Raw genomic sequence first — 27,055 nt, 5'->3', positions numbered from 1 at the left:
TAGCCTCCAAACAGGCTTCGTGTCTCATGAATGGAAAAAGGCAACAATCATCCCTCTGCATAAAGGTGGGCCATCTACAGACCCTGGAAACTACAGATCCATAAGTTTCTCTAGTCTTATATGTAAAGCGATGGAAAGAATTATCATGGAGATGATCAATAGAGATATAGTAAACCTCCAGATATTGGACCCAAAACAGTTTGGTTTCATCAACGCAGATCATGCCTACTCAACCTGGTGGACTTTTTTGAAAGGGTCACCAAAGCAATGGATGATGGCAAAGTCATTCATGCTGCCTACCTTGACCTGGCCAAGGCATTTGACACAATACCCCATTTGGGTACCATTGACAAACTCAAGAGGTTAGGTACAAACTAGTATGTCACCTGGTGGATAGCCAACTGGCTAACAGACAGGACCCAGAAAGATAGAACTGGGGAGTCCACTTCTACAAAGAGGCTAGTCACAAGTGGAGTCCCTCAGGGATCAGCCCTTGGACTGCTCCTTTTTGGCATTTACTTCTCAGAAGTCAAGGCCAGTGTCAGTGATCTCTAGCCGAATAAATTTGCAGATGATTGCAAATTAGGAGCTGTCACTGAATCTCACACTGACACAAATGTTCTCCAGGAGGGGCTAACATAGACAAACAACTGGTGTCAGAGTCATGGACTAAAACTAAATGCCAAGAAATGCATAATAGTATCTTTTGGGAAGTCATCCATCCCTGATAACTATCATATTGACAACACACCCCTTATAGCTGACCCAGTACTAAGGGACTTAGGGACACACATAGATAGTAATCAAGCCTTTTATCATCACATGTCTACAGTGGTGAGGAAATCATTCTATGTTGCGCAACTTATAAACAAAGGTATGTTATCCAAGTCCAAGGAAGTCATTGTTCTACTGTATTCGGCAGTCATCAGACCTATCATTGAGTACATTGCCCCCTTGGTATTTACCTAACCAGGCATATCCAACAAATGGAATGTCCACAAAGGTTTCTCACTAAAAGAATACAGCACATAAGTAATATGTCCTATGCAGACCACCTCAAGGCCCTATCCCTGTTTTCTGTATCCTACAGGCTTTTGAGGAGAGATCTATGCCTGGCATGCAGGGCATTGTCAGACCCCACTCTGATGGACCTCCTGCATATCCACAAAATAAACAGCATCAGAATTACCCATTCTAATGACTTAATACTTGCCTGTGATATAAATAGAACATGCGGGAGAGCTAGTTATGTATCCCAGAGACTACCCCATCAATGGAACAGGCTCCCCATCCATGTGAAGCAGAGTTCCTCCATAACCCAGTTCAAGTGCAACTTGGACAATTGGATGAGAAACCAGAAATTCATCCCTGGTTTAGTACCTATGTCTCTAATGGACAGAGGTAAGCTGTAAATGGTTCATCTCCCAGGCCCATGCTTACATTTATCAAGGGAATCAGAACATGTCAGAGATTTGGGATGCATGGCTAGGCTTAAAAAGGCCCTTGTGGTTGTTAGCCTAGTAAACACCTATGAACCTATGAACCTATAAATTGTATCACTTTCACAGGTTTCATGCATTGTTGCCAGAGGTAAGCAGCCAATAGCAGTACCTTAGGAGATACGAAACATTAGAAAGCTGCAGCAGGTTGGTTGGTAAAGCAAAAAACAACAGCTTTATTCAAATGTAAAACAATACTGGCACTTCTCCAAAGCCTTTAGAGGGAATAAATCAAATAATCAACCAGAATATTAAATACGTTGACTATATAATTACAAACAACGATCAGTCAATCAATTAATTATTTTCAACTTAATTTATTATTAAGACCACATGATTTTAATGTATTAAATTTTAAAATGCAGAAACTACCTTTTTGTAACCGCATTGCAGTACTGTCAAAGCCTCCACTACATTTGGAAATCATTTCGTATGACATACGAGTCTGTAATGTCTTCATGATATCTGAATAAAACAAAGTAAAATGTTTAGCATTAGGACTATCCTTTTTAGCTATTCTGATGTCCCTTAAGTGCTCATATAACCTGTCTTTTAGTTTCCTCTTTGTTTTTCCAATGTAAAACAAATGACAATAACATTGTAAAATATATATATCATAGGTAGACTTAGAAGAGTATTGTCACTTGATGTCTACCTTAATACCATTAATAACCTAAAAGACATTAACAACATTATCACAACAACCACAAAGACCACAAGGAAAAATTCCATTGCATTGGGGTTGTGCGTAAATAGGGTGATAAATATTATATACAAAATAATTGTGAATCACTCTATCACCCAAACGTCTACCCTTTCTATATGGTATTTTTTGTTTCAAAACCATCTTTTAATATGACCTCATTTAATAAATATTTCCAATGATGCAAAATAACCATAATTTGATGAGATGACACATTATATTCTGAAACAAAAAATAAATAATTATTCACATCATCAGTACTAGTCTGCTTTGACACATCCTTGTTTGCAAATATGTTTCTAAGAGGTGTTTGATCAGCACAGTCCTGATGTTCCATTAGAACTTTAAAATCAGCTTGTTGTAAGAAATTTACATCATTACCTCTCCTTGACCAACATATTCCAGCAAAAAGTAATGTCTTCTACAATATAATCATTTAGATCTCAGCATCTCTCCAAATCGAAGGAAGAAATAGTACGAGAAGGATGACAACTAGATCCACATAAAAAAATTGGTACTTTTCCATTAACGGGGCAACAGCTTTCTTGGCCTCGAGTGTGGATGTACTTCTTACCCATACCTTATTCTGAGGAATATTTTCACACTTTGCTCAATAACAGTTCTCTTTTCCACACAGAAAAGGTTTATAAAACTTCAAATGCTGAGATTTTTTAAACAAAATCGTTTCATTAACAAAACTGTAAGCACAGGATAAATCTTTTTAACCAAATTCGAGCTCATTGGTTAAAGTTGCGAGCAGTTGTTCTATTTTGCATGTTTGCTTCTCATTTTGAAAGGTAGGTATCATGCCGTATTTGTGAAAGTGAAATTGAGAGCTCTGGTCTTTATTTTTCTTCCGACGGTCTGGAAACTACAATCTGTACTTGCTCAGGACACAAAACCATACCAATCAACTTTCTTCAAGGCCAGATTCAGACCTCAGAAGCCTTTAACCTCAGAGCAAGTGGTACTTTAAGTCCCACTCACATCTCTTAGGCACGCCCTTCCACCAGCTACACCCTCTAGCATAGTCGTCAACCAGTCAGGGACAAATCTCAAAAGAATCTGGAACAAATCCAGAAGTAATTGGGGACACTTAAAATATTAGTACTGTTAACTTGAGATATTGACAGAATAAGATGATGTGAATTAACACCTTTTCTCCAAACGTCATCAGTTCTGATTTATGAGGGACAGAGCTAAAAATCTGAGCCAAAATCAGGGACGTTGCTGAAATTCAGGGATGTTTGAGAGGTATGCCCCTTAACCACACACCACTTCTGCATACCCTACCTTGCCCAGTTCTGAAATTATAAGCATAGTTATCCAGTTTTATAGGTATAGAAGCAGCAGCAACAGGGAGAGTTAAATATACAATGCATACTGGTTTTGTTTTGATAGGAGATTAAATGAATGACAACTTTCATTACGACAAAACCATTAATGAAGCCAAGCAAGCTGTTGCCCCATTAACTGAAAAGTACCGAAAAATCAATAGCACCCATAGACTTTCTGTAAAGTCTGGAATCAATTTTACCATTGGTGTTAGCTCATTATTTTTAGACAGACAAAGCTTCAGACTTGGCTTTAGAAGGCAAGTCTATTGAATTGATAATGAGAGAGAGAAGGACGGTGGTCTGTATTATTTTCTTGGCACAACTGAATTCTTTTGGGTTGCAAAATCAGCAGCGGTAAATCCTGGTGGAGTCTTTTTGGACTTGCTGCTTCAAAATGGGATGTGATTTGGCATGGTTTCAAAGAAATGTGCTTAAAGGTGGAATCCATGTAGCCAGGTTAAATGAGCTACATGCAGTGTTGGGTATTCTGCAGATCATTGTAATTCACTCGGGGGTGAATTAGGTAGCATACTTTAAAGGAAGGTTCTTAGCACAAATAGTGATAGATTTGGTTATGTTGAAGAAAAGGTTTCCTAAAGTGTTTTTTGGTTGGTCTTTGATAATTCAAAGGCAAGTCTGGTGAGAGAAGTTTAGTTTTAAAGGTGTAGAGATGGCTAGGAACTTTATTAATAACAGGATGTCAAGAGCATCTCCTTCTTTGGATTGTACTGCTCTAGACCACTGGGAATTTCCTGATAGGGATCCATTATGGTATAGGTCAGGTGTTATTCACTTGAGTGATGTATCTAGACTTAATGTGTGTATTTTATTATTATTGAAACACTTAGTGATGGGTTTTCAGACTTAATTTGTCTAAAGGTTTCAGGGTTAGATAGCAGTTTGGGTGGTGTTAGAGTAGTCTGTTTCATTGAAGGGAAGACCAACTTTCTCACTTTCTTTTCTTTGAGTTGTTTGCCTAAGTGGGGATTAATAGGGGTATTTTGCTCTGGGGTTGATTTGGTTAGTCTGTAGTGACTGGTATGTTTAATGCTGCTTGTTACTAGTTCTGTTGGTGGATAAGCATTTTCAACACTGTCTAAATAACTGTACTTATTATATCTGTTTTTGTGTCTTAATGTTTATGTCATTGTGATTTGTTACACATTTATTATTCTAAAGTTTGTATAAGTTAATAAAAGTAGTCACATTGGCCAGACATTGGCATATTTATTATGATGGGGCAGTGGTATGTGGACAATTACATTATTTAAATTAGTTGAGGAATTTGTTACCTGCTATTTTGTCACAAGTTCAAAAACAGTAAACTACAAAACAGATGGAAAGGACGACACAAATATATAAATAAATGTAATGTCTTTTTGAAAGATTAGTTGAGATATAATTTGTATTTAATGGATGTAGAAAGATCACCCTTTGTCTGAGTCCTGGCATTGTAGAAGCACTAGTTTGACAAAACGGAGTTAACATTCTCTGGGAATTTCATAATTAGAGTTCTATAGGAGGGACAAATTCATAGAGTTAAGTTCATAAATTTGACCATAGTATTCAGGTCTCACAGCCATCAGGAAACACTGATTCCTCAAGAAGTGGTTCAAAGATGTTGTTACCTGCCCAAGTATCTAAGTTGGATTTAAAAGTCTCCAGATTTTTGTACCACCTTATCCAGATCAAGATTTTATTCTATAGTTTAGTGATTTTTTGACAATAAAATATCAATTCCTTGTACTACATCTTCCTACTTTGGAAATAAATTTCATATTATAGTGTCTAAAAGTCTTTGGATGGTTAAAGACTTCTATGTTGTACTTTAGCTGTAAAACAGGGTAATTAAATATGTTATATGCTAGTATGAAATTACCCCAAATGTGCCTATAGCAGAAAGAAACCAGTTTTAAATACTTATGCCTAGCCCTGTAATTTAAGTGCCTTAGTTATAGAATTCTCATAATATATTTGATCTGGACAACTTCTAAAATTTTTAATTGAGTTTTAGTGTGAGTTCAAAATATGTTATACTCAGTAATAGGTCTGATGTAAGTTATATACACCATAAGAAAATATTACTCATCTCTATTTGAAATACATCTTAATAAATGTGATGTATATTTAATTGTTTTAGTATTGATAGCCCCGACATGATGGTTAAAAAAGCAATCAGGTGTAATAATGATGCCAAGATCTTTATATTAACTGGCCTCTGCTAGTAATAAGCATGCCAAATAGATGGGAACTTTTTGAATTTTATTTGAGAAATCCGTAAGTTTGGAGTTCTCTAGGCTAAATTTTAGTCCAGTACCCCATGATCACTTACAAATTAGACACAACTATGCATTAAGATCATTGGCATCGGATTTAGTTTGTTTTATAAAACCAGTTTTACAGTCATTTCTGTACCCCAAATTTGGTGTTCCTTAGACTACTAGAAGAAGCAAGTTTCAACAGCACTGGAACCAAAACCGATCCTCGAAGAAAACCAGATGTTACAGGCAGAAAATCTCAATGAACTTTATGTATCTTAACACAATGCTGTCTCTCAGTTAACCAGTGCATGATCCATCTAACAATATAACAAGTAATGTTAGATTCATTGAAGTGGTTGAAAATGGAATGGAATGTCAAACAGTAAAAGGCTTTGGTATGGTCCAAAATGATCACTCCTAGACACAAACCCATATTGAAGACCATTGTAATTTGATTGTAAAAGCATACTAAATTATTCATAGTAAATCTTTGTTTTACAGCCCTTACAGTAGACTTAGAGGTGAGAGATCTAGGTACACAGCTAGATAGTAGCCTGAACTTTGACAACCATGTGTCCACAGTGGTGTGGAAGCCCTTTCTATATGCTACAACTTATAACTAAAGGTATGGCATCCATATCAAAGGAAATTGTAGCCCCACTATACTCAGCCCTCATTGGACCAATACTCCAGTACAGTTCATTTTGCATGTACTTGACTAGGTACTTACAACAGCTGGAATGACCTCACAGGTTCCTCACAAACAAAATACAGGGTGCAAACAACATGAACTATGTAGACAGATTAAAAGCCCTATCCCTTTACTCTGTCTCCTACCGACTATTAAGGGGTGACCTATGCTTGACCTACAAAGCAATCACAAATGCAGCCCTAATAGAGCTGCTACACACATGTGCACACACACACACACACACACACACACACACACACACACACACACACACACACACACACACACACACACACACACACACACACACACGTCAAACAGCATGAGGGTCACCTGATTTAGGGATCTAAACTTAGCCAGCAATTCAAACAAAACATGCTGGAGAGACAGATATGTGTCTCAGAGATTGCACCATCTTTGAAACAGGCTTCCTATTCACATTAAACAGACCCCTTACCTGGCCCTGTTCAAACGCAACATGGATCAATGAATGGGGGGATCACAAATTCACACCTGGGGTAGTGCCTATGTCCCTTATGGACATGGGCAATCTGTAACATACTCAATGCACAGGTACAAATCCATGCCATCCTCTTTTCCCTAGGAGCCATATATTGGGTAAAATCAGATTATATTGGCTAGGCTTGTAAGGGCCCTTAAACCATTAGCCTAATAATCTCTTATGAACCTATGAAACCATGATGGGCAATATCCTTAAATGTTAACCTGAGTTATGTGTTAATTCTACTAGACATCTTTCAAAGTACTTACTGACCAGAGATGTCAACTATATGGACATATAATTGCTAATTATATAATTTCTGTCTTTTTTATTTACAGGGGTAATGTAAGACAGCTTCCAGTTATAAGGTGGAATTCCATTTTCCAGTAATTTATTCAAAATAAATCATGAAATGAGTATAAGAACCTCTTTGGCACTGGCTATCTTACCTGGACTCCTAGATGAAATTTTCTTAAGTTTGGAGAAGGCAATCCTAATAATGGCATTTGAAAAAAGAGAACAAGGACCTAGATAATTACCTGGTCTGCAATATGAACAAAAAAACCAAGATTCTGACTTAGAGCAGAACAATGTATACTAAACTCATATGCTATAGCATAAGCATAAGTTAATATTGCATCATAATTTGAAATAACTTCAGTAGAAGATGGCCTTGTATCCAATGTGCTAACATATATGCAAAATGCATTTTTCTTTGTGGATTCATTTATTTTCATAGATAAACATGACTAATTTTATTTCTGATTTTCATTTTTTACAAGTTGAGTTAACATTTTTTTTTTATTTGCATTAGTAGGAAACCTTGTTAAGGTTTTATAGTGCCTTTTTTATTTCTATATAACCTTATGATGGACTTAGTCCACCATATAGGAAATGAATTGTTAACATTTTCCAAATGAACAGATGCATTAACACAGCTACTTAATTGTTTCTCCAAGGTAGAATACCCATAATGATATCCTGACAGATTTAATAGATAAGACCGAGCTATGTTAGAAATTTGAGTAAAAGTTTACAATAATCTGTTTGATTTATAGCAGTAGTTTTACTATGAGAAGATTTTGTATTTAGTGCTATCTGAAATGTAATTATATTATGGTCAGAACAACCCATGGGACATGACAGTCTTAAATCTTGTATTTTATCTGGAATATTTATCACAATTAGATCTAAAATATTATTACCTCATGTATTAGTAGTAAACAATTGTGTCAGTCCATAAAAAGAAATAATGTTAACAAATTCTTTTTCAACACAAGATAGTTGACACTGTGTTCCACTTTATCCCAAGGTAATTAAAGACACTCAATAGTAAAGTATTTTTTCTTTTTATTAAAACAATTTGCTAAATGTATCAAGTAATCCCAGTGATTTGTACTAGAGTAAGCACACAATTATCATTTAGTGAAATCACTCCCCTTCAACTATTTAAATTTATTGGCCATCCTACTGTATTCCATAGTACCAGAATACAAAATTGACCGACCACCCCCTTTCAATCTATCTTGCTATTTTAAAAATAGTGAATTTCCACTAAAACTTAACTTTTAGACAGGTAAAACTTAAGTTACCTACTTTCACATCGTACTCCTCTGGTGCACATTGCAGTGTTTAGGATAAACCATTTTTTATCTTACCTTTAAGCATCTATTACAAGACCACCAGTTATTGTAGAGCCCACATTCTGCATCTCAATAGTCATCTTGGGATTAGTGCTTCTGTTTTCCCCTGGTGTGAGGAGTGCAGTTACATTATTTCCTGGAGACTGCTGATCACCAGAAAGCTTAATAACTGCTTTATAGGCGACAGCTTAGAATCTGTGCTTATATTCTGATCCTGGTGAGAGTAGAAGCAGAGTGCATTGATTCCTGACTCTTTCTGGTTGGAGAGTGAGTGTCTGTGCTTAACATACCTGATTGGTCTGGTTACTATTCAAGGCATCTACCAGAAAAAGGCTACAAGCCTGCAGACCCTTGCATCATCTGGGACAAGATTGTGGATCACCAAACAGGCCATGGCCTGCTTCTCTTCTTGGGATTGGTGCTAAAATTAGCTAGTTTTAGCTAGAGCTAGCCATTTCTTTTAGTTTCAGCACTCAAAACTGTTTCCTTGTGCTCAGCACTTGATCAGAACTCATTGTAAGCACTAAATAAACTACAAATTACTACAGAACTTGACTTTGCTCACTTATCAGGAGGAAAACAATTCTTAGTACTTAAATTAATAAGCACCTATCCAGGCATGTCCATGGGTCAGCCCCCGGTGTTTTCTCCTGTCCACCTGATGAATCTGGGCATCTTGGGACAATGTAGCAATTGCCTCATATACACTGACAATCCTCTCCTCCTACCACCCAGCACTGCAACCTGTGAGAGATGCACTTATATAGCCAAACTGGAAGCCAAGCTCTCTCCTGCCAAGACTGGACTAGACAGTCCAGAGAAGAAGATTAACACCTGCACCACACTGCACTCAACACATAGTCCTTCAAAACCAACACATAGAAAGACAAAGCACACACCCACATCCATGGAGGGTCTCAATAAAAATCTACCCAAGCAACAGAGACCTCCCAAGCTGAAATGCAGACAACCACCACCTCCAAATGACACAAAATCAGTGTGCCACTCAACTTCAGCCCATAAGGCAAAACAACATACCCAACACATTAGTCATAGGTGACTCTATAGTCAGGCACACTGATGTCCCACTCACCAGGCTAAACAAGGAGAAAGTTACTGTCAGCTGCCTATCAGGTGCCAGGATCAGACACATAATGCATGCACTCAGATCACTCCACAAGTACAAATACGACTTTCTCATTGTCCATGTAGGTGTGAATGACCTGAGATGTACCTCCCTGGACTACATGGAAAGAGACATGGAGGAGCTCTCGGATCTTGTAACCCAGGCATGTATGATCCTAGCCCTGAGTAGCATCCTGCCATCACCCAGAATGATACCACAGTACAAGGACAAAATGAGTGGCTTCAACAATTGTCTAAGCTTCTGGTATCATTCTAATGGGATCCAGTATCCATCTGCCTGCGATGACATGGTCGACAGACCACAATTCTTTGCCAGAGATGGCCTGCACCTGTCGCCCCTGGGATTCCAGATACTGGCTAAGGCTCTTGCCACCCCTATAGTGCCTTTTTTAGGCAAGATTCAAATGCTAAATTCACCACCGAAACAGGTGCAAGCAAACTCAGGATAATGCTACTCACTGCTAGAAGTCTAAATCTCAAAATGCACTCACTCGAGGCACTCCTTAAAATGGAGAACATCGATATCTGTGCAGTGATGGAGACCTGGCTCAAGGCTCCAGAAAGCACCCCTGCATTACCAGGCTATAATTCATATCACACCTTTCAGCCACCTAACCTGGACCAAAATACTAAAGGCGGAGGCGTGTCCATATTCATTAAGGATATCCACACCTCCAGGCTAGTTGCTCAACATAACGCATCCAAAATTATCCAAGTGCAAGTAACACTGGGCAAGACTGCAGTCCAGGTTGTAGCTTGTTACAGATCCCCCACCATGCCCCAGGATTCCCACTCTTCATTTCTTAAGATACTGGAAAATATTAAGGTGCAACCCAATACCTTAATTATGGGCAATTTCAATCCATCCCACCATCAACTGGAAAACTACTCATGTACCCACTCATTCGCTCAACATTTTCTGGAATTCATAAATTCCAATGCCTTGGATCAGCTTGTCCACACTCCCACTAGGGGCAGTGATATCCTGGACCTGGTCATTACCAATATGGATACCCAGTGTTCCACTCCAGAGGTGAACTCCTTGCTGGTCAGATCCAACCACAAGCTAATCCCCTTGACATCCATATCCCACCCCACCCCCATTAAGGAAACCACCTTCAAAAACTACTCCAAAGCCAACTTCATGCTTCTTAAGACAGAAGTGGCAAACGTCATGACACCCATGCAGACAGAAAACAGAGGTACAACTGCTGAATCTTACGCAAATGCACTGTATAAACACATACACGAGTGCATGGATTGTGCCATCCCCAACAGAACCAAGACGATATCCTCCAAAAAAAGAAAGCCAATCTGGTGGTCCTCTGCCATAAACAAACTCTACAACAGAAGGAAAAAGCTGTTGCAAAAAAGAGTAAAATCCCAAGATTAGAGGAACTCCCTGGTCAGCCTCAGCAAAAATCTGAGATCCCTCATAAAATCCTCCAAAGCCAGTTATGAAAATAAAATCGCCACTGATTCCAAAAACAACCAAAAAGCATTCTACAGCTATGTCAAGAATCTCAATGGCAACACTCAGGTCTACTCTGAGCTGCAGCACAATGGTACTAAATGTACAGGACCAACCAATATTGCCAACATCCTGGCAGATAGATTCAGTGTTAACTTTACCCCCTTCTCAGCCTCCAAAGGGCCCATCTTAATACCGGCAGAATGCAAAGCCCCTGTAATCACGGATGAACAAGTAAAGACCACACTCTCCAATGCCAAGAACACAGCATTCAAGGGACCAGACAACATCTCAGGCTGCGTACTATATGAACTACAGAACGAACTGGCACCCCACCTAAGTACAATATTCAATCATAGCCTCACCTCAGGCTGTATGCCTACTGAATGGCACACAGTGATGGTTATCCCACTCCACAAAGAGGTGCCACCACGGACCCTGGAAACTACTGTCCCATTAGCCTGACGAGTCTGGTCTGCAAGGCCGTGGAAGTATCATCTTGGAGCTTATAAACAAAGACATAGGTAACCTCCAAACCCTGGACCCCACTCAGTTTGGGTTTGTAAAAGGTAGATGATGTCTACTAAACTTGACTGACTTCTTTGAAGCAGTCACTAGAGCTGTAGACAAGGGCAGTGTAGTGCACACAGCCTATCTTGACCTCGCCAAGGCTTTCAATACCGTCCCCCACTCTGGAATTATAGATAAACTCACTAAACTGGGCATAAATTCCTATTTCACAAAATGGCTGGGCAACTGGCTCACTGACAGAACCCACACAGTAAAAGTAACCGACTCCAAGTCCAACTTCAGACCAGTGATGAGTGGAGTACCACAGGGTTCAGTCCTGGGTCCTCTCCTGTTCGGCATCTACTTCTCTGAAGTGCAGACCAACACAGAAGGTCTTTGGATAACAAAGTTTGCAAATGACTGCAAACTGGGAGCCATAACAGAATCACCTAATGATGTAGACATTCTACAAAAGGGCCTCACAGAGACAGATGCTTGGTGCCAAAGTCATGGCCTCAAGCTCAATGCCCTTTGGGAAAAACTCAGTACCCATGAGCTACCACATAGGCGGTAGCTCACTAAACACTGAAAGTATGATTAGAGACCTCAGGAGACAAGTGAACAGTAGTCTCTCCTTTGATAACTACATTGCAACAGTAGTCAGGAAATCCTTCTATGTGGAACACCTCATCACAAAAGGGTTCTCCTCTAGAAAAAAGGAGGTCATTGTTCCTCTCAACTCATCTCTCATTAGACCCATTATAGAGTACAATGTACTGTTTGGGATGTATTTCACAAGACACCTACAACAATTGGAAAGGCCACAGAAATACCTCACGAAGAGGATTACTGGCCTCAAACAGATGCTATACGCAGACCATCTCAAAAAACTCCCGCTCTACTCCATCGCCTATCGCCTACTCCGAGGCGATCTCTGCCTAACATACAAAGCTATGTCAAACCCATAACTGTTGGATATGTTACACTTAAAGAAATCCCAATCTCTCTGAACTACATGCTCCAGGGACCTAAACCTTGTCACCACAATAAACAGAACATGCTGGCGGGATAGATTCCTGTCCCAGAGACTTCCTATACTCTGGAACAAACTACCCATTCATATCAAGCAAAGCTCCTCATTGGCCCTCTTTAAGAAAAATCTTGACTGGATGGGAACTAGAAAAATTCACCCCGGGGATCACTTCTACGGCACTGCTTGACAGGGGCACAGGAAAATAATTTTCTTGGGTGTCGAAAGCCATGGAACCTTTTTGGCTAGGCTTATATAGGCCAGAGAGCCAATAGTACCTACCTATGAACCTAAAAATTCTATTATTGTGATTAGGATCCAAACTTTTAATAACAACTATTTAATAAAGCTTTGCAACTTTTATAAGATATGAAGGCAAACTTTTGTGTACTAATAAAGTCAGTCCTCCACCATTAAATGTAACCTTTAAGCATTAATATATGATGAAGTCTTTTAGATGATAATAATTTCCATGATTCAGTGATAACAATAATTGGAAAAGCTACTAGGCAAGTAAGTTAATCAAATTTGTTACTCAAGCTTCTTGCATTGCAAAGTAAATATTTTATAGTTCTATCAGACAGTCAGATACTTTTATCTTGTTTCCTGTCTCATTATAAAAATAAAGGCAATATATTTTTCCATAATTTTGCTTGTCATGTAAGTGGCACTATACAGATTAAGCTGTAGCTCTTACTTGCTTGACAAACATCCAGTCATAAATACATTAATTCCAGTAAGTAATAAGCTTGATGTTATAGACAAGTGTTAACTGTCTTAACCCGTTGTTAAAGATATGTACTTCAGTTAATAAGTAGTCAGTCAATCCACAAGGTTTGATTATTTGATTTTGCTATAGACATTACCCTGCATTTAAGCTTTCTAGATACTCTATCAAATCTAGAATAGCACTTTTCATATGGTTAAGAGAGGTATGACTCAAATCATCAGTTCCTGCATGAAGAGCAAGTATAACTTTTCCCGACGTCAGTCTTGGTAGAAGTTCTGGTACATCAGTCAGTCTCATGCCTGGTACTGCTGGTATTGTATGAGTCTTCTTATCCAAACCAGAGTCTACCAGCCACTGGTTTTAGAATTGTGTCTTCAAAAATTAAAATTTCATTGCCTGTATTACTTAATTTAAAAGGCAGGATAAACTCAGTAAGAGTGACTAAATTATCCACAGTAGCCACTCTCTTCCTTTTTTGTAACATGAATGTCACAAATATTTATATTAGGGATGTCATCACTTGAGAAGTTACTACAGGCTAATAAAGTAATTGTGTAAGTGTTGATTTAGTCCCTTCTATTCCACTTTCATTAGGAGTCAAATTTTTACCATATTAACTAGTGGATAAAATTTGGTGATCGAGGTCAGTGGACAAGATATTAACACTAGTGTTGTGATTGACAACAAATTTAGGAAACAAGCAGGTGTTGGTATTACTATTACTAACTGAGGTAAAATGTGCTTGAGCTGCAGAGGTGGTATGCAACAAGAAAACCAGTCTGTCTTTATTTTTAGCCTTTCTACTCAAGCTAACCTGATTGTATTCCAAGTCACTGTTAAATGAATTTGAACGTTCTTGGACAACAGCAGTAATTCTAGGTAGAGAAGTTAGTTTATCATTACTTGTAATTTGTCTATTTATACCAGTTTCATCTTTACCCAGATTATTGATAATGTTTTCACAGTCTTTGGAGTTGAATTTTTCTGTGGGTAAATCACTATATACAGTGGGCCAGATCCCAAAAGAGTTGCTCTCAGTGCAAATCTCTCCTGATTCTGAAAGACTTGCTCTCAGTGTAAGTGACTGGCTTCAGTGTAAGGCCTATCTATAAACAGACTTAGACAGTGGGCCGGATTCCAAAAGACTTGATCTTTTACACTGAGACCAAGTTTTTTGGAATTGGGCCCATTGTCTTTGTTTTTATTTAACAAAGAGGAATATGTTTTTACTTATTTTTATTAGTTTGTGCCTAAGACCTTTTCTTTCTTTTTCTAGGTTCCTTGTTGTCTAGTATCAGATGGTAAGTAGTAGGTAATTAACTACAGAATTGTTCTGTTGAACAGTTTGAGATCTTAAGACAGTTCTTTGTGGGAGCCAGTAATCTTCACCTAACCAGTCTATTACATACTCGACAGGAAAATGCTTTGCTGAAATGGCAACAACAAAAATTTGTGTCACTGGTAATCTTACATTTTGCATTGCTACACAGCTCATACAACTTTGTACAACTAAGGCAGAGACTGTCTAGAGTATGCACCACATTCAAATATGTATTTGTTTTTTAATAAATCTTCAAATATGTAAGAATTTAAAGAATCCATTACAAAGCCCTTTAAAGTTCAAAGTGGTAACCAATAACAAGTTCAAACAATGTACTTTAGCTAGTAAGACAGTTTCCTCACAGCAACCATTCTGACCAATGTATAATACCTACAGTATCCTAAAACGTTGCTAAATCCTAAATAATATAGGTGAATAAATAGCATAGCTATTTATATACAATTTATTTATAAAATTAAAGTAAAATAAACTTACTAGTCAAAACAGTAATTCCCAACTGAAATGGCGAATACTCAAGCACTTTAGTGTCGCCGCTCCCATGCGAGTGACAGCTCTGACTGTGTCCACTCATACAGTACAGTTTGTAATGTGCTTATAGCCCTGAAATATAGACTGTCAAGCCAGTCAATCCCAGGAAACAACCAACCACACAGAAGAAAAGTATGTGTTTTCCGGTATTGAAAAAGACAGGCGAGAGCACACAAATTAATAGTAATAATAAAAAAATTTAAAAAAACTTCTCAGTAATCAGACCAAACTGCTCACAGAACTGTAGAAATAGCAGAAGGCTAACATCCACTTGTACAGTACAGCCTTTAAAATGTTTACACCCCAGCAATATAAGCTGTCAAGCCAGTCAATCCAAGGAAGCAACCAACCACACAGAAGAAAAGTATGTGTTCCCCAGGTCTTGAAAAAGATAGGGGAGAGCACACACATTAATAATAAACAAAAATAAAAGTAGATTTCTTAGTAACCAGACCAAGCTGCTCACATGACTGTAGAAATAGTACAAAGCTGCTTTAAAATATGGGATTCATAAGGATGCACTGATCAGTTACATAGCACTACATGGCAGCAGTATGAGCCAATGACCATCCAGATGAAAACATGCAGTACTTAGGTGCAGCTAACTGCACTTAAAGGTAAATTACCCTGACAAGAAGTGTGGAATAGGACCTAGTCATGTAGCTTCAGTGTACATGTAGGCAAAACCACATAGTGACCAATCCCACGAGCATCTGCATTCCATAGAGCAAGATTTCATGAGAACACAAACAATGAGCTCTCAGACTTGTATATTTCAACATGAAGCACTCTTTATACAGATAGGCTGTACAGGCCATTGGGTTTCTTGGTCTTGATGACACCATTCATTGGACACTAGCCATATATTATTTGTAGCTGGACACCTGCTGGAATCATATAAGGGAAGGAAAGAAGTATACAGGAATGTAGGAAAAGGGAGGTGCAAGCAGAAGGCAACACATAAGGATAACATAGCAGGATTAAGAAGGGAAAGCTTTTTATTTCATGGATAAGGACCTTTCCTTTTTTTGGTAAAGAGAAAGAAAAGGGCAGGGTAAAAGGGAGACGTGATTAAAATAGTGTACAGGGACAAACAGACAGACAACAATTGAATAGCACAGCCAAACAAGGGTGAAGAAGCACATAATAAGATGACAGACACTGAAGTGCAAAGACAACCAGGGAGTAGACAGATAGTGATGGAGAGTGCTGTCCAATAAACAGGATATGGGGCAGGACACAAGAAGAAGGGAGCACACATAGTTGTGGACAGAGTAGTATAAAAGCAACTGCTATTTCATCTCTGTCCTGGCTCAGTAGGATGTTACAGTGATCCATCACAACATGATGGACCAGTGTAATTAATGACATAGGGCACACCTTTTTCTCATGGCCCAGTGGCAAGGGCTAACTATTCAAGTGAGTCTGCCATTTAATTTTATCAAAATGGCTTCCCACACAGACCCTATAACTGCCCATTGCTCTCTTGGCTGTAGCCTGCACCACTTGTTTCAGTTATAATTGGACCACTTCAGGCAATGCATGTGGGATACCTGCCAGTGAGGAGCAAGAATCTACCTCTGGTATGGCACTCCCATCATCATCACTGTCAAGCATGTCAGTCACAACCACGGCAGGTGGAGGTGCCTGCAGAGCACACTATCATCTACACATGTAGTGAGAAAGCAAAATGAAAAGGTAGTCATAGGTGAACATATTCTGACAGTGAAATGAAGGCTCTAAGACACATCAGCCCTTGAGAGGCTCATGAACCATGACTAACTGTAAGCTTCTCCTGCTTCCTGTAGAAGATACAAAAAGAGCTGCAAACCACACTGGCTTCGTTGTAAGTTCCATTTATTGCAATGTACGGATAATAACAAAATAGATAAGTGCTTTCATCTTAGGTTCCTAAGACTTCATCAGATAATAAAGTTTTAAAACACCCTATTTAAATATCATTAATTGCTATCACATGACTGATGAGCTCCTATTAGAACTCAGTCCTTTAAAAAATACATCCATATCCTTTTGCTATAGTAAAATTAATTAAAATGCAATTATTAAATATGCTCTAATATCTTAAAATACAATATTAAATCTAACCATAATCATACAAGCATCCTTCCTTTTCAGTTAAGCAGTAAACCATAATAATAGATTTCAGAACTTCATTAAGCATTTCAGCGACATAATGCTTTTAATGTCAATAGACTTGCTATAGAGGTGTGTTCACTAAGACCTGACCAATTACATACATTGAAATACAACTGCCAATACAGTTCTTTTTTCTCAAGCAGTAATGGCCAAGGTCCACCCCTAATGTATTTTATAATTTACTCGAGGACTGTGAACTTGAACCCATGACCAGGAAACTTTTGTAGATGTTTAAATAATGCATTTGTAGATTTTTTATTTCTGACTTCATACATATGCTTATATATGCAAACTCTTAGCCTACGCTTGGTCTTCCCAATATAAAACCCAGGGCATGATTCACATAATACAATGCAGACTATCCCAGCACTGTCAGTTATATTTACCTTTTATGGAAAAATTAAACTCCCTTATCTGGATCCGTTCTCCAACCTTGATGTTCTTACAATATTTACAAAGCCTGCATTTGGTCATATTGAAATGCCTAATCCTCGTATCAGTTTTGTTTTTTTTTTCTTTTTCAAAGATATTTTTAAAACAAATGCTCTTCCTGTATACTATATAAGGTTTATCCCTCAACTTCTCCCTAATTGCTAAATCATCCTTCAGGATGCTCCAGTTCTTATTTAAAATCCATCTGATCATCCTGCTGTCAAGATTGGAGGTGGTAATAAAGGAATCATGGATCTCTATGTTACTGTTCTTTCAAACAATCTTGTTTTCAGTCCTATCTAAGTTTACTGCTTTATTCAATATGGAAATAAACTGTCCGTGAGTCCTTTTATATCTAACTTTATTAATCAGTTCATTTAGCATCTTCTCCTGATAATTCCTTTTATTGAACATGTTTTTAAGAGTAAAATATTCATCATAAAAGTTTTCATCCAGCATAATCATATGAGCGCCTCTTACTAATTGACCTTTTACTACTGCTCTATTTTGGGGGATCATGGTGCACACTAGTGTAGTGCAGAAAGGAATTAGAGTATGAAGGCTTCCTGCAAATGCTGGAGATGTACCTATTATGGCTTAAGTCCTCCTTCAGTAATACCTCCAGGTATGCTATGCTGTCCTTATCTATTTCATAAGTAAATTTAAGAAACTGGGTACTATTATTAATGTATTCCAAAAATAAATCAAGCTTTCAATGTTGTCCTTCCAGACTATAAATATATCGTACAAGTACCATAATTATAGTCTACATGAGTCCTTATAAGGGGTCTTAAATAAAAACCTATGTTCCCATTGAGCCATAACATTAGCAAACAAAGAGCCACAAGGTGATCCCATGGCTACCCCCTTCTTCTGTAGGCAATATTATCCTTCAGAAATGATATTGTTGTTTTTTTTAACACTATTTCAAGTAGTTTTTCATATAAATATCTTCCTGTGCCAAAGCTGTGTCAAATGAGTAGTCACTAAACCACTGCACCCCTATTTCAGAGAGAATGACTGTATATAAGTCCTTAACATCCACAGTGAGGAATACATCATTTTCATTAAAGAGTATTGATTTTCTCCAAAAATACCAGGAATCTTTGCAAACATGCTCTTCCTTTTGCAATAATCCTTTAAGGTTATATTCCAAAAATTCAGTGCATGCAGTGGTAATAGATCCCCACCCATCCACTATAGGATGAAAAGGTGTATCATTAATGTCTTTATGTATTTTGGTACCACAAAAATCATGGGTACCATCGGGGATGTCATATTCAAATAATTAAAATCATCAATAGTGATGTGCTGTTCTATGAACACATAATTTAACTGTGTCCTAATTCTATGATATACAACATTAAATTGATTTTTTGTAACTAACTGATAGGTACATTATTGAAGGATCTCAAATATTTTCTTTTGGTACATTATTCTATCCATTATAGCTAAACATCCCCCTTGACTGGCTAATTCTTATATTCTGGCTTTTAAGGAATTCAAGTTGTTCCCTTTCATACTGAGTAAGATTATATTCTTTATATGTATTATCACGACTTAAAATATTTTTGATATCTAGTTTGCAAATTTTTTCAAATAACTAGAGCCAGATGCAGGTCGGGGTGGTTAAAGGTGCTAGATATTCTTAGACTAATCATGTCCAAGGAAAAATTGTTAAACATCAAACTAAAATGTAATTTTCTTAAAAAATATTTAACATCCATCAGTGTCACAGCTACATTTGCTTTTCTTGCAGGAACAAAAGACAAGCCTCTTCCTAAAATGTCCACAATGTCTGAGTCAATAAGAACTGTAGAAAAATTATATACTTTATACCCTTGGCTGAGTCAGGGAAGGACCCTGAGTGCCTAAAACATACATTTTGAGAAATTTGTAACATCCAGACAAACATTACAATGGAGAGGCAAAAGCCTGGTGAAACTTTTGCAGCATATATAACTTGACTTGAGTAATAAGGCTAAAACGTGCAGATTTAGTAATTTAAGGGATTAGCTAATAAAGGACAGTGGTATTAATGATGATGCTGTGAGAAAGATTTTGCTTCATGACAGTGATTTAACTTTGAATAAGGCCATTGAGATTTGTCAGATATATGAGCTCACAGAAAAGCACACGGATATGCTTACAAATGAGAAAGGCGTGTTTCCAGTAACTTCTATAGCTCACATTGATAGCATGCAGTATGTGGTTAAAAGAAACAGCCCCAAGCACATGCCAGCAACTGTAGCCCCTGCAACACTCATGGGTAAGCCCCAGAGCTTTCTAACAAGTTCCAGTGTTCGCACAGCATCAGTGAAGCATAAGAGTAAGTCAGCAAACTCAAAGCATGGGCCAACACCCAATTTCATTAGCATCTGTCATAATTGTGGCAGAGTCATTAATCTGAAAGAGAGAAATGCTTAGCTTTTGGTCAATAATTCCACAAATGTAATAAATTGAATCAATTCAATAGATTTTGTAAATCAAAGGCCACGCATTCTTTTATTAATAGGGAACATTTTAAGAAATGAGTTAATCGGTTAGAAAGCTTCAACCCTACTTTTTATGTTGATGGTGTGTCAGTGCTTAATGAAACAGTCAATGCAGTAGATTTATGGGCCAGGAATGAAATATTTTGTACTGTTCGGACAAATGGCAAACCCATAGAGCTAAAAGTTGATACTGGTTCAAAGTGCAATGTTATGTCTGCAGAAACATTTGCTGGAATATGTGCTGGTGAAGGGCTTGATTTGTCAAAGTGCGCAAAGCTTGTTGCTTATGGTGGTAAAGAGATTCAAACAGAAGGCTCAGTAATGCTTTCCTGTTACACTGCTGGGAGAAGCACGACTTATTATTTTATGTGATCAAGAGGCAAGTTCAGTCATTGTTAGGGCTCAGAGACAGTTTGAAAATGGAGCTGCTTTCAGATGCTAGCCCAGTTATCAGGCCAGCCTGAAAAGTTCCAATAGCTATGCAGACTAGAGTCAAAGCCAAACTAAATAAAATGGTGCAACAAGGTGAGATTTGTCCAGTTGATGAACCAAGTGAGTGGGTATCTTCTATTGTGGTAGCTCATAAAAAAAAGCTCAGACGACATCAGAATATGTATTGATCCACAAGATTTGAACAAGGCACTGACATGACCTCATCATCCAATCTGCACAGTGGAAGAAGTTGCTGCTCTTATGCCAAATGCGACTGTTTTTCCTGACTTAGATGCAAAGAGTTCATTTTGGCAAATTTTGCTTAACAAGAAATCTTCATTGTTAACCACTTTTAGCACTCAGTTTGGAAGGTACAGATTTCTGAGAACGCCATTTGGGATAAATTCTGCAAGTGAAGTCTTTCAATGTGCAATGGAGCATATTTTTTCTGGGTATTCATTATAGTAGACGTCATAATAATAGGAGGTAATGGTGAAGCAAAACATAACAGAAACCTTAGAAAAGTTCTGGAAAGGGCACGTCAAGTGAATCTTAAGCTGAACCCTCAGAATAGCATATTCAGGCTACAAGAAGTCACTTATGTTTGTCATTTATTTACCAGTTCTGGCTTACAACCAAACCCTTCTAAGCAAACAGCCATTCCTGAGATGTGAGGTCCAGACAATGTTCAAGCTCTGCAATGTTTTCTTGGCACGGTAAACTACCCAGGAAAGTTCCTACCAGACGTGAGTCAAATATCCACACCACTCAGAGAGCTAATACATAAAGATGTATCTTGGTCTTGGTTAGAATAACACCAGACAGCATTTGATGCCCTGAAACAGAGACTTGCCAGTCCACCTGCTCTTAGTTACTATGACATCCACAAGCCACTTACTCTTTCCTGTGATGCTTCAGCATTTGGTCTTGGTGCAGTCATTTTACAAGAGGATAAAACTGTTGCTTATGCATTCAGAACTCTCACACAAGCTGAAATGCAGTATGCTCAGATAGAGAAAGAGCTTTTAGCAATTGTGTTTGCATGTTCCAAGTTCCATGATTATGTTTATGGTAGATCCATCCAGATCAAAACAGACCACTAACCTCTAGTCAGTATTTTCAGAAAGACTATGCATACATCTCCAGCCAAATTGCAGTGGATGATATTGAGATTGCAAAAGTATCATTTCAATATTGTCTACAAGAAAGGCAAATTTCTCTGTCTTGCTGATACATTATCCAGATCACCCATATCAACTACCGAACAGCACAAGATTGAACAATTTGATTTTGAAGTCATGGAAGTGAGAAATTTTTCTTCCCACAAGTCTTAATGAGCTTAGAGATCATACAGCCATAGATCCAGTTTTATAGAAGCTCAACCACTTTATCAGAGAAGGATGGCCGTCAAAGCAATCTAGTTTACTTCAAGAAGTACAACCCTATTTTCCATATAGAGATGAGATTTTTCCAGACAAAGGTATCATTATGAAAGGACCTAAGGTTATTGTTCCAAAGTCTTTGCAACAAGAGTACATTACTTTCTTACATCAAGGTCACCCAGGAGCAGATGCTACTAAAAGAAGGGTGAAAGGACTAGTCTTTTGGCCTTCTATGTCACAAGATATTGAAAGACTACGTTTATCTTGTTCTGTGTGTAATAGTATAATGTCACAACAACAAAAAGAACTACTTCAGCTGAACCATATTCCTGAACTACCTTGGTCGATGGTAGCCACAGACATTTTCGAGTGGAATGGTCAACATTATTTGGTGTTAGTAGACTCTTATTCTAATTGGTATGAGATTAACCTACTTCCCAATCTAGCATCTAATACTGTCATTACTAAGATGAAGCATCATTTTGCAGTCCATGGTAATTTGCACAAAGTTATTTCTGACAATGGCACACAATTTACAAGCCAGCAATTCAAAAGATTTGCTGAAGGGTGGGACTTAACTCATGTCACGAGTAGCCCAGAGTGTCTGCAGTCAAATGATGTGTCAGAAAGTGTTGGTCAAAGTGCAAAGCAGTTAATAGAAAAGTCAAAATGAGACAATAGTGATGTCTTCCTGAATCTTTTGAATCTCAGAAACATTCCTCATGATAAACATCTTGGTTCACCTGCTTAGAGACGTCTGTCAAGACAAACCAGAACCACATTACCAGTCAGCAGTCAGTTGTTGGTTCCATGTGTTAAAAACAATAGGTCAGTGAAAACCAATCTGTTGAAGAAGCATTTAATCCAGAAGTTCTATTACAATAAGACCAATAAACTACTCATTCCATTACAAAAAGTAATAAGGATGCAAATGTCCAGGAGTTATGATCGGATTGGAGTCGTGCAGAATATTTGCAAGAGCAGAGATTGTACATTGAAGAATCATAAGGAGTTGACTTTAGGCTGAATCAGAAGCATTTGATACTGGTGTCTGAGCCTATACCACAGCATATAGCCTGTGAAAATGACTCTTTATCTCAGAGTGAGTTGTCCAGTGTTCCAGTTCCAGAAGCGGTTCCAGAGAATATTCCCATTCCTGTGATGAATCCCGAAGTTCCTGATATGAGTTGTTCACTGAAGACCATACCTTTTGCTAAACCAAGTCCTGATTGTTATGTTATGAGACCTGGTCACATCTCCAGACCATGGTATAGATACACTGCGACATAGACATGAACATTGTGTTTGTTTCTAATGTCTATGCTGATGCATGCCTAACTCCAATGTCATTTTCATTTAAGGACAATCTTTTTTTAGAGCGAGGCTGTAGATCAATGTGTGCATGTCTCTTTAAGAAGCTATCCAAGTGCTTGCACAAGTGTATAAATATTGAGCATGTGCAAGTCTGACTGCCATTTTGCACTAAGTTGTTGAGATGTAAGCATGTATGTATATGTATTTAAGGTCTGTCTGTTAATCAGTTCGTTTATATTTAATGAAGCTGCTGTCCATCATGATGTGTCTCTATTTAATAAAGCAATTTAAATGAATTACCCCACCTGTTTCATCTGCTGTGCATAGAGGGACATGTGACAGGGACCAAGTTGAATTCCTTAAAAGCCGGAATGTAAGAATTTTGAAGCCAGACAAGGGGGGTAGATTTAGTTATAATGGATAAAATAATGCACCAACACAAAATGTTTGAGATCCTTCAGGAATGCACCTATGAGTTAGTTCAAAAAATCATCTTAATATTGGATATCATAGAATTAGGAAACAGTTAAATGAAATGTTCATAGAACAGTGCATCATTTTTGATGATTTTAATTATTTGACTATGACATCCCTGATGGTACCCACAATGTCTGAGGTACTGAAAATACATAAAAACATTAACAGTCCACCTTTTCTTCCTATAGTAGATGGGCAGGGATCTATTAGCAATGCATGCACTCAATTTTTGGATTATAAATTTAAAGGATTACTGCAAGAGGAAGGGTATGCTTGTAAAGATTGCTGGTATTTTTGGAGAAAATCAATTATCTTGAATTTAATGAAAATGATGTATTTATCACTGTGGATGTTAAAGACGTATATACAGTCATTCCCTCTGAAATAGGTGTGCAGTGGTTTAGTGACTACTCATTTGAGAAAGGTTTGGCCCAGGACGATATTAATCTGTATAAAAAACTACTTGAAATAGTGTTAATAAACAACTATATAATTATTGAAGGACAATATTACCTATATTAGAAGGAGGTAGCCATGGGATAAACCTGTGGTTCCTTGTTCGCTAACGTTGTTATGGTTCAATGGGAACATAGGTTATTATTTAAGACCCCTTATAAGGACTCATGTAGACTATAAGTACGGTACTTATATGATATATTTATCATCTGAAAGGACAACATAGAAAAGCTTGATTTATTTTTGTAATACATTAATAATAGTACCCAGTTTCTTAAACTTACTTATGAAATAGGTAAGGACAGCATAGCATACCTGGGTGTATTACTTGGAGAAGGACTTAAGCCATAATAGGTACATCTCCAGCATTTGCAGGAAGAGTACATACTAGTGTGCACCCCGGTCCTCAGAAATGAGCAGTAGTAAAAGGTCAATTAGTTAAAGCTGCTTGTATGATTACACTGGATGAACACTTTTATGATTAATTTTAAAAACATGTTCAATAAAAGGGGTTATCTCTGGGGAACATGTTAAATGAATGGATTAATTAAGTTAGATATAAAAGGTCTCATGGACATTTTATTCCTATATTATATAAAACAGCAAACTTAGATAGGAATGTTAATGAGATTGTTAGAACAATAATATAGAAATCTTTGATTCCTTTATTACTAGCTTCAGTCTTGACAGCAGGATGATTAGATTGATTTTAAATAAGAATTGGAGCATCCTGAAGGATGATTTAACAATTAGGGAAAATCTGGGGGATAAACCTTATATAGTATAGAAGAAGGGCATTTGTTTTAAAAATATCTTTGATAAAAACTGTGATGAGGATTAGGCATTTCAATATGACCAAATGCAGGCATTGTAAATATTGTAGGTACATCAAGGTTGGAGAATGGATCCAGATAAGGGAATTTATTTTTTCCTTAAAAGGTAAATAAAACTATGACAGTGCCAGGATAGTCTACATTGCATTATGTGAATCATGCCCTGGTTTTATACTGACAAGACCAAGCATAGGCTAAGAGTTTGCATATATAAGCATATGTATGAAGTCAGAAATAAAAAATCTACAAATGCAGTAGTTAAACATCTACAAAAGTTTCCCTGGCATGAGTTCAAGTTTACAGTCCTTGAGTAAGCTGCAAAAAACATTAGGTGTAGACCTTGGCCATTTATGCTTGATAAAAGAGAACTGTATTGGAGTCTGCATGTCCTCCCTGTGGGTCATGTGGCATTCCAAAAGACATGCTTGAATGGGCATGCCTTCGTTGAAGGTTGGGCATCGAGCTGGCAACTCGGCACCGTGAAAATCTACTGCCAATCATTAGCGGACCGGAGTTCCGCTGTGGTGACCCCTAACCAGGAAAAGTTGAAAGACAAACAACAACAACACTGGCAGTTGTATTTCAAAGAATGTAATTGTCTGATTCTTAATGAACACACCTCCATAGCAAGGCTATTGAAGTTAAAAGCATTATGTCATTGAAATGCTTAATGAAATTCTGAAAATTATTATTATGTTTTACTGCTTAACTGAAAAGGAAAGATGCTTGCACAATTATGGTTGAATGTAATACTGTATTTTAAAGATATTAGAGCATATTTAAGAATTGAATTTTAATTAATTTTATTACGGTAAAAGGATATGGCTGTATTTTATTAAAGGACTGAGTTCTAATAGGAGGATCATCAGTCAAGTGATAAAATTAATGATATTTAAAAGGGTTGTTTTAGAACTTTATTATTTGATGAAGGCCTAGTAACCCAAGATGAAAGCACTTATCTGTTTTGTTATTATCCATAGATTGTAATAAAGGTAAGTTGCAATGAAGCCAGTGTTGTTTGGAGCACTTTTCGTTTGTTTTGGAGTTCTTTCTTCTTGCTTCCTGTGTAACGTGACAAGTTTGAAAGTGAAAGGGCATGTCAATGAAACATGATAACTGTAAAGTGAGATGCTAGAGCAATATATACAATCTCATAAGTATTTCCCATCAGAAGCAGGCAAGTGTGTATGTCTGTACACATACATTAAGATATGTAAACTAAATATGCCACAGGTTTAAATGGGCACACTCCAAGTAGTGCGGAGACAAAATGACATGGTGCAGTGAGCTCCCTCCCCCCAAAAAAAAAAAAAAAAAAAAAAAAAAAAAACAGGGCCCTGCAGAAGCCCACTCAGAATATATAGGCATTTGACATGCAGTACTACCACCACTACTTCTAACTGTCATGGCAGATCTACAATGCTGCACACATGATTCCTAGAATGAACTTGACAATTACTTGCCAGAAGCAGCAGCATCACAACTACAACAGGATAAAAAAGGAAAACCCTAAAGTGTAAAAGTAAGGAAACAGAACACTTACCATTGGTGGCATTCCTACCCACGGTCCACGTCTCATGCATTGAGGCTCATTAGGATCCTGTGCTGCAGGACACTGATGCCTGCAATGCAGCCATGGCCCTGATTATGCATGTGGCTGAGGACAAGTCATCTGCCAGATCAT

At 37.7% G+C, this 27,055-nt stretch overlaps 1 protein-coding gene across 1 annotated transcript in view; it reads right to left on the bottom strand.

Annotated features, from left to right (window-relative positions):
* Positions 1–27,055, bottom strand: part of LOC122788017 — a 314,760-nt gene that overhangs the window by 141,869 nt on the left and 145,836 nt on the right. Inside the window, exon 7 of the mRNA XM_044054940.1 lies at positions 1,872–1,964. Coding sequence (XP_043910875.1) covers positions 1,872–1,964 — 93 coding nt within the window. The remainder of the gene's footprint in view (positions 1–1,871; positions 1,965–27,055) is intronic.

This window comes from Protopterus annectens, chromosome 13.part0, assembly GCF_019279795.1.
Source record: "Protopterus annectens isolate FY-2018-M chromosome 13.part0, PAN1.0, whole genome shotgun sequence".
Classification (NCBI taxonomy): Eukaryota; Metazoa; Chordata; order Ceratodontiformes; family Protopteridae; genus Protopterus; species Protopterus annectens.
The sequence above is the reverse complement of the archived record's forward strand: the minus strand, read 5'-3'. Positions and strand labels throughout refer to the sequence as shown.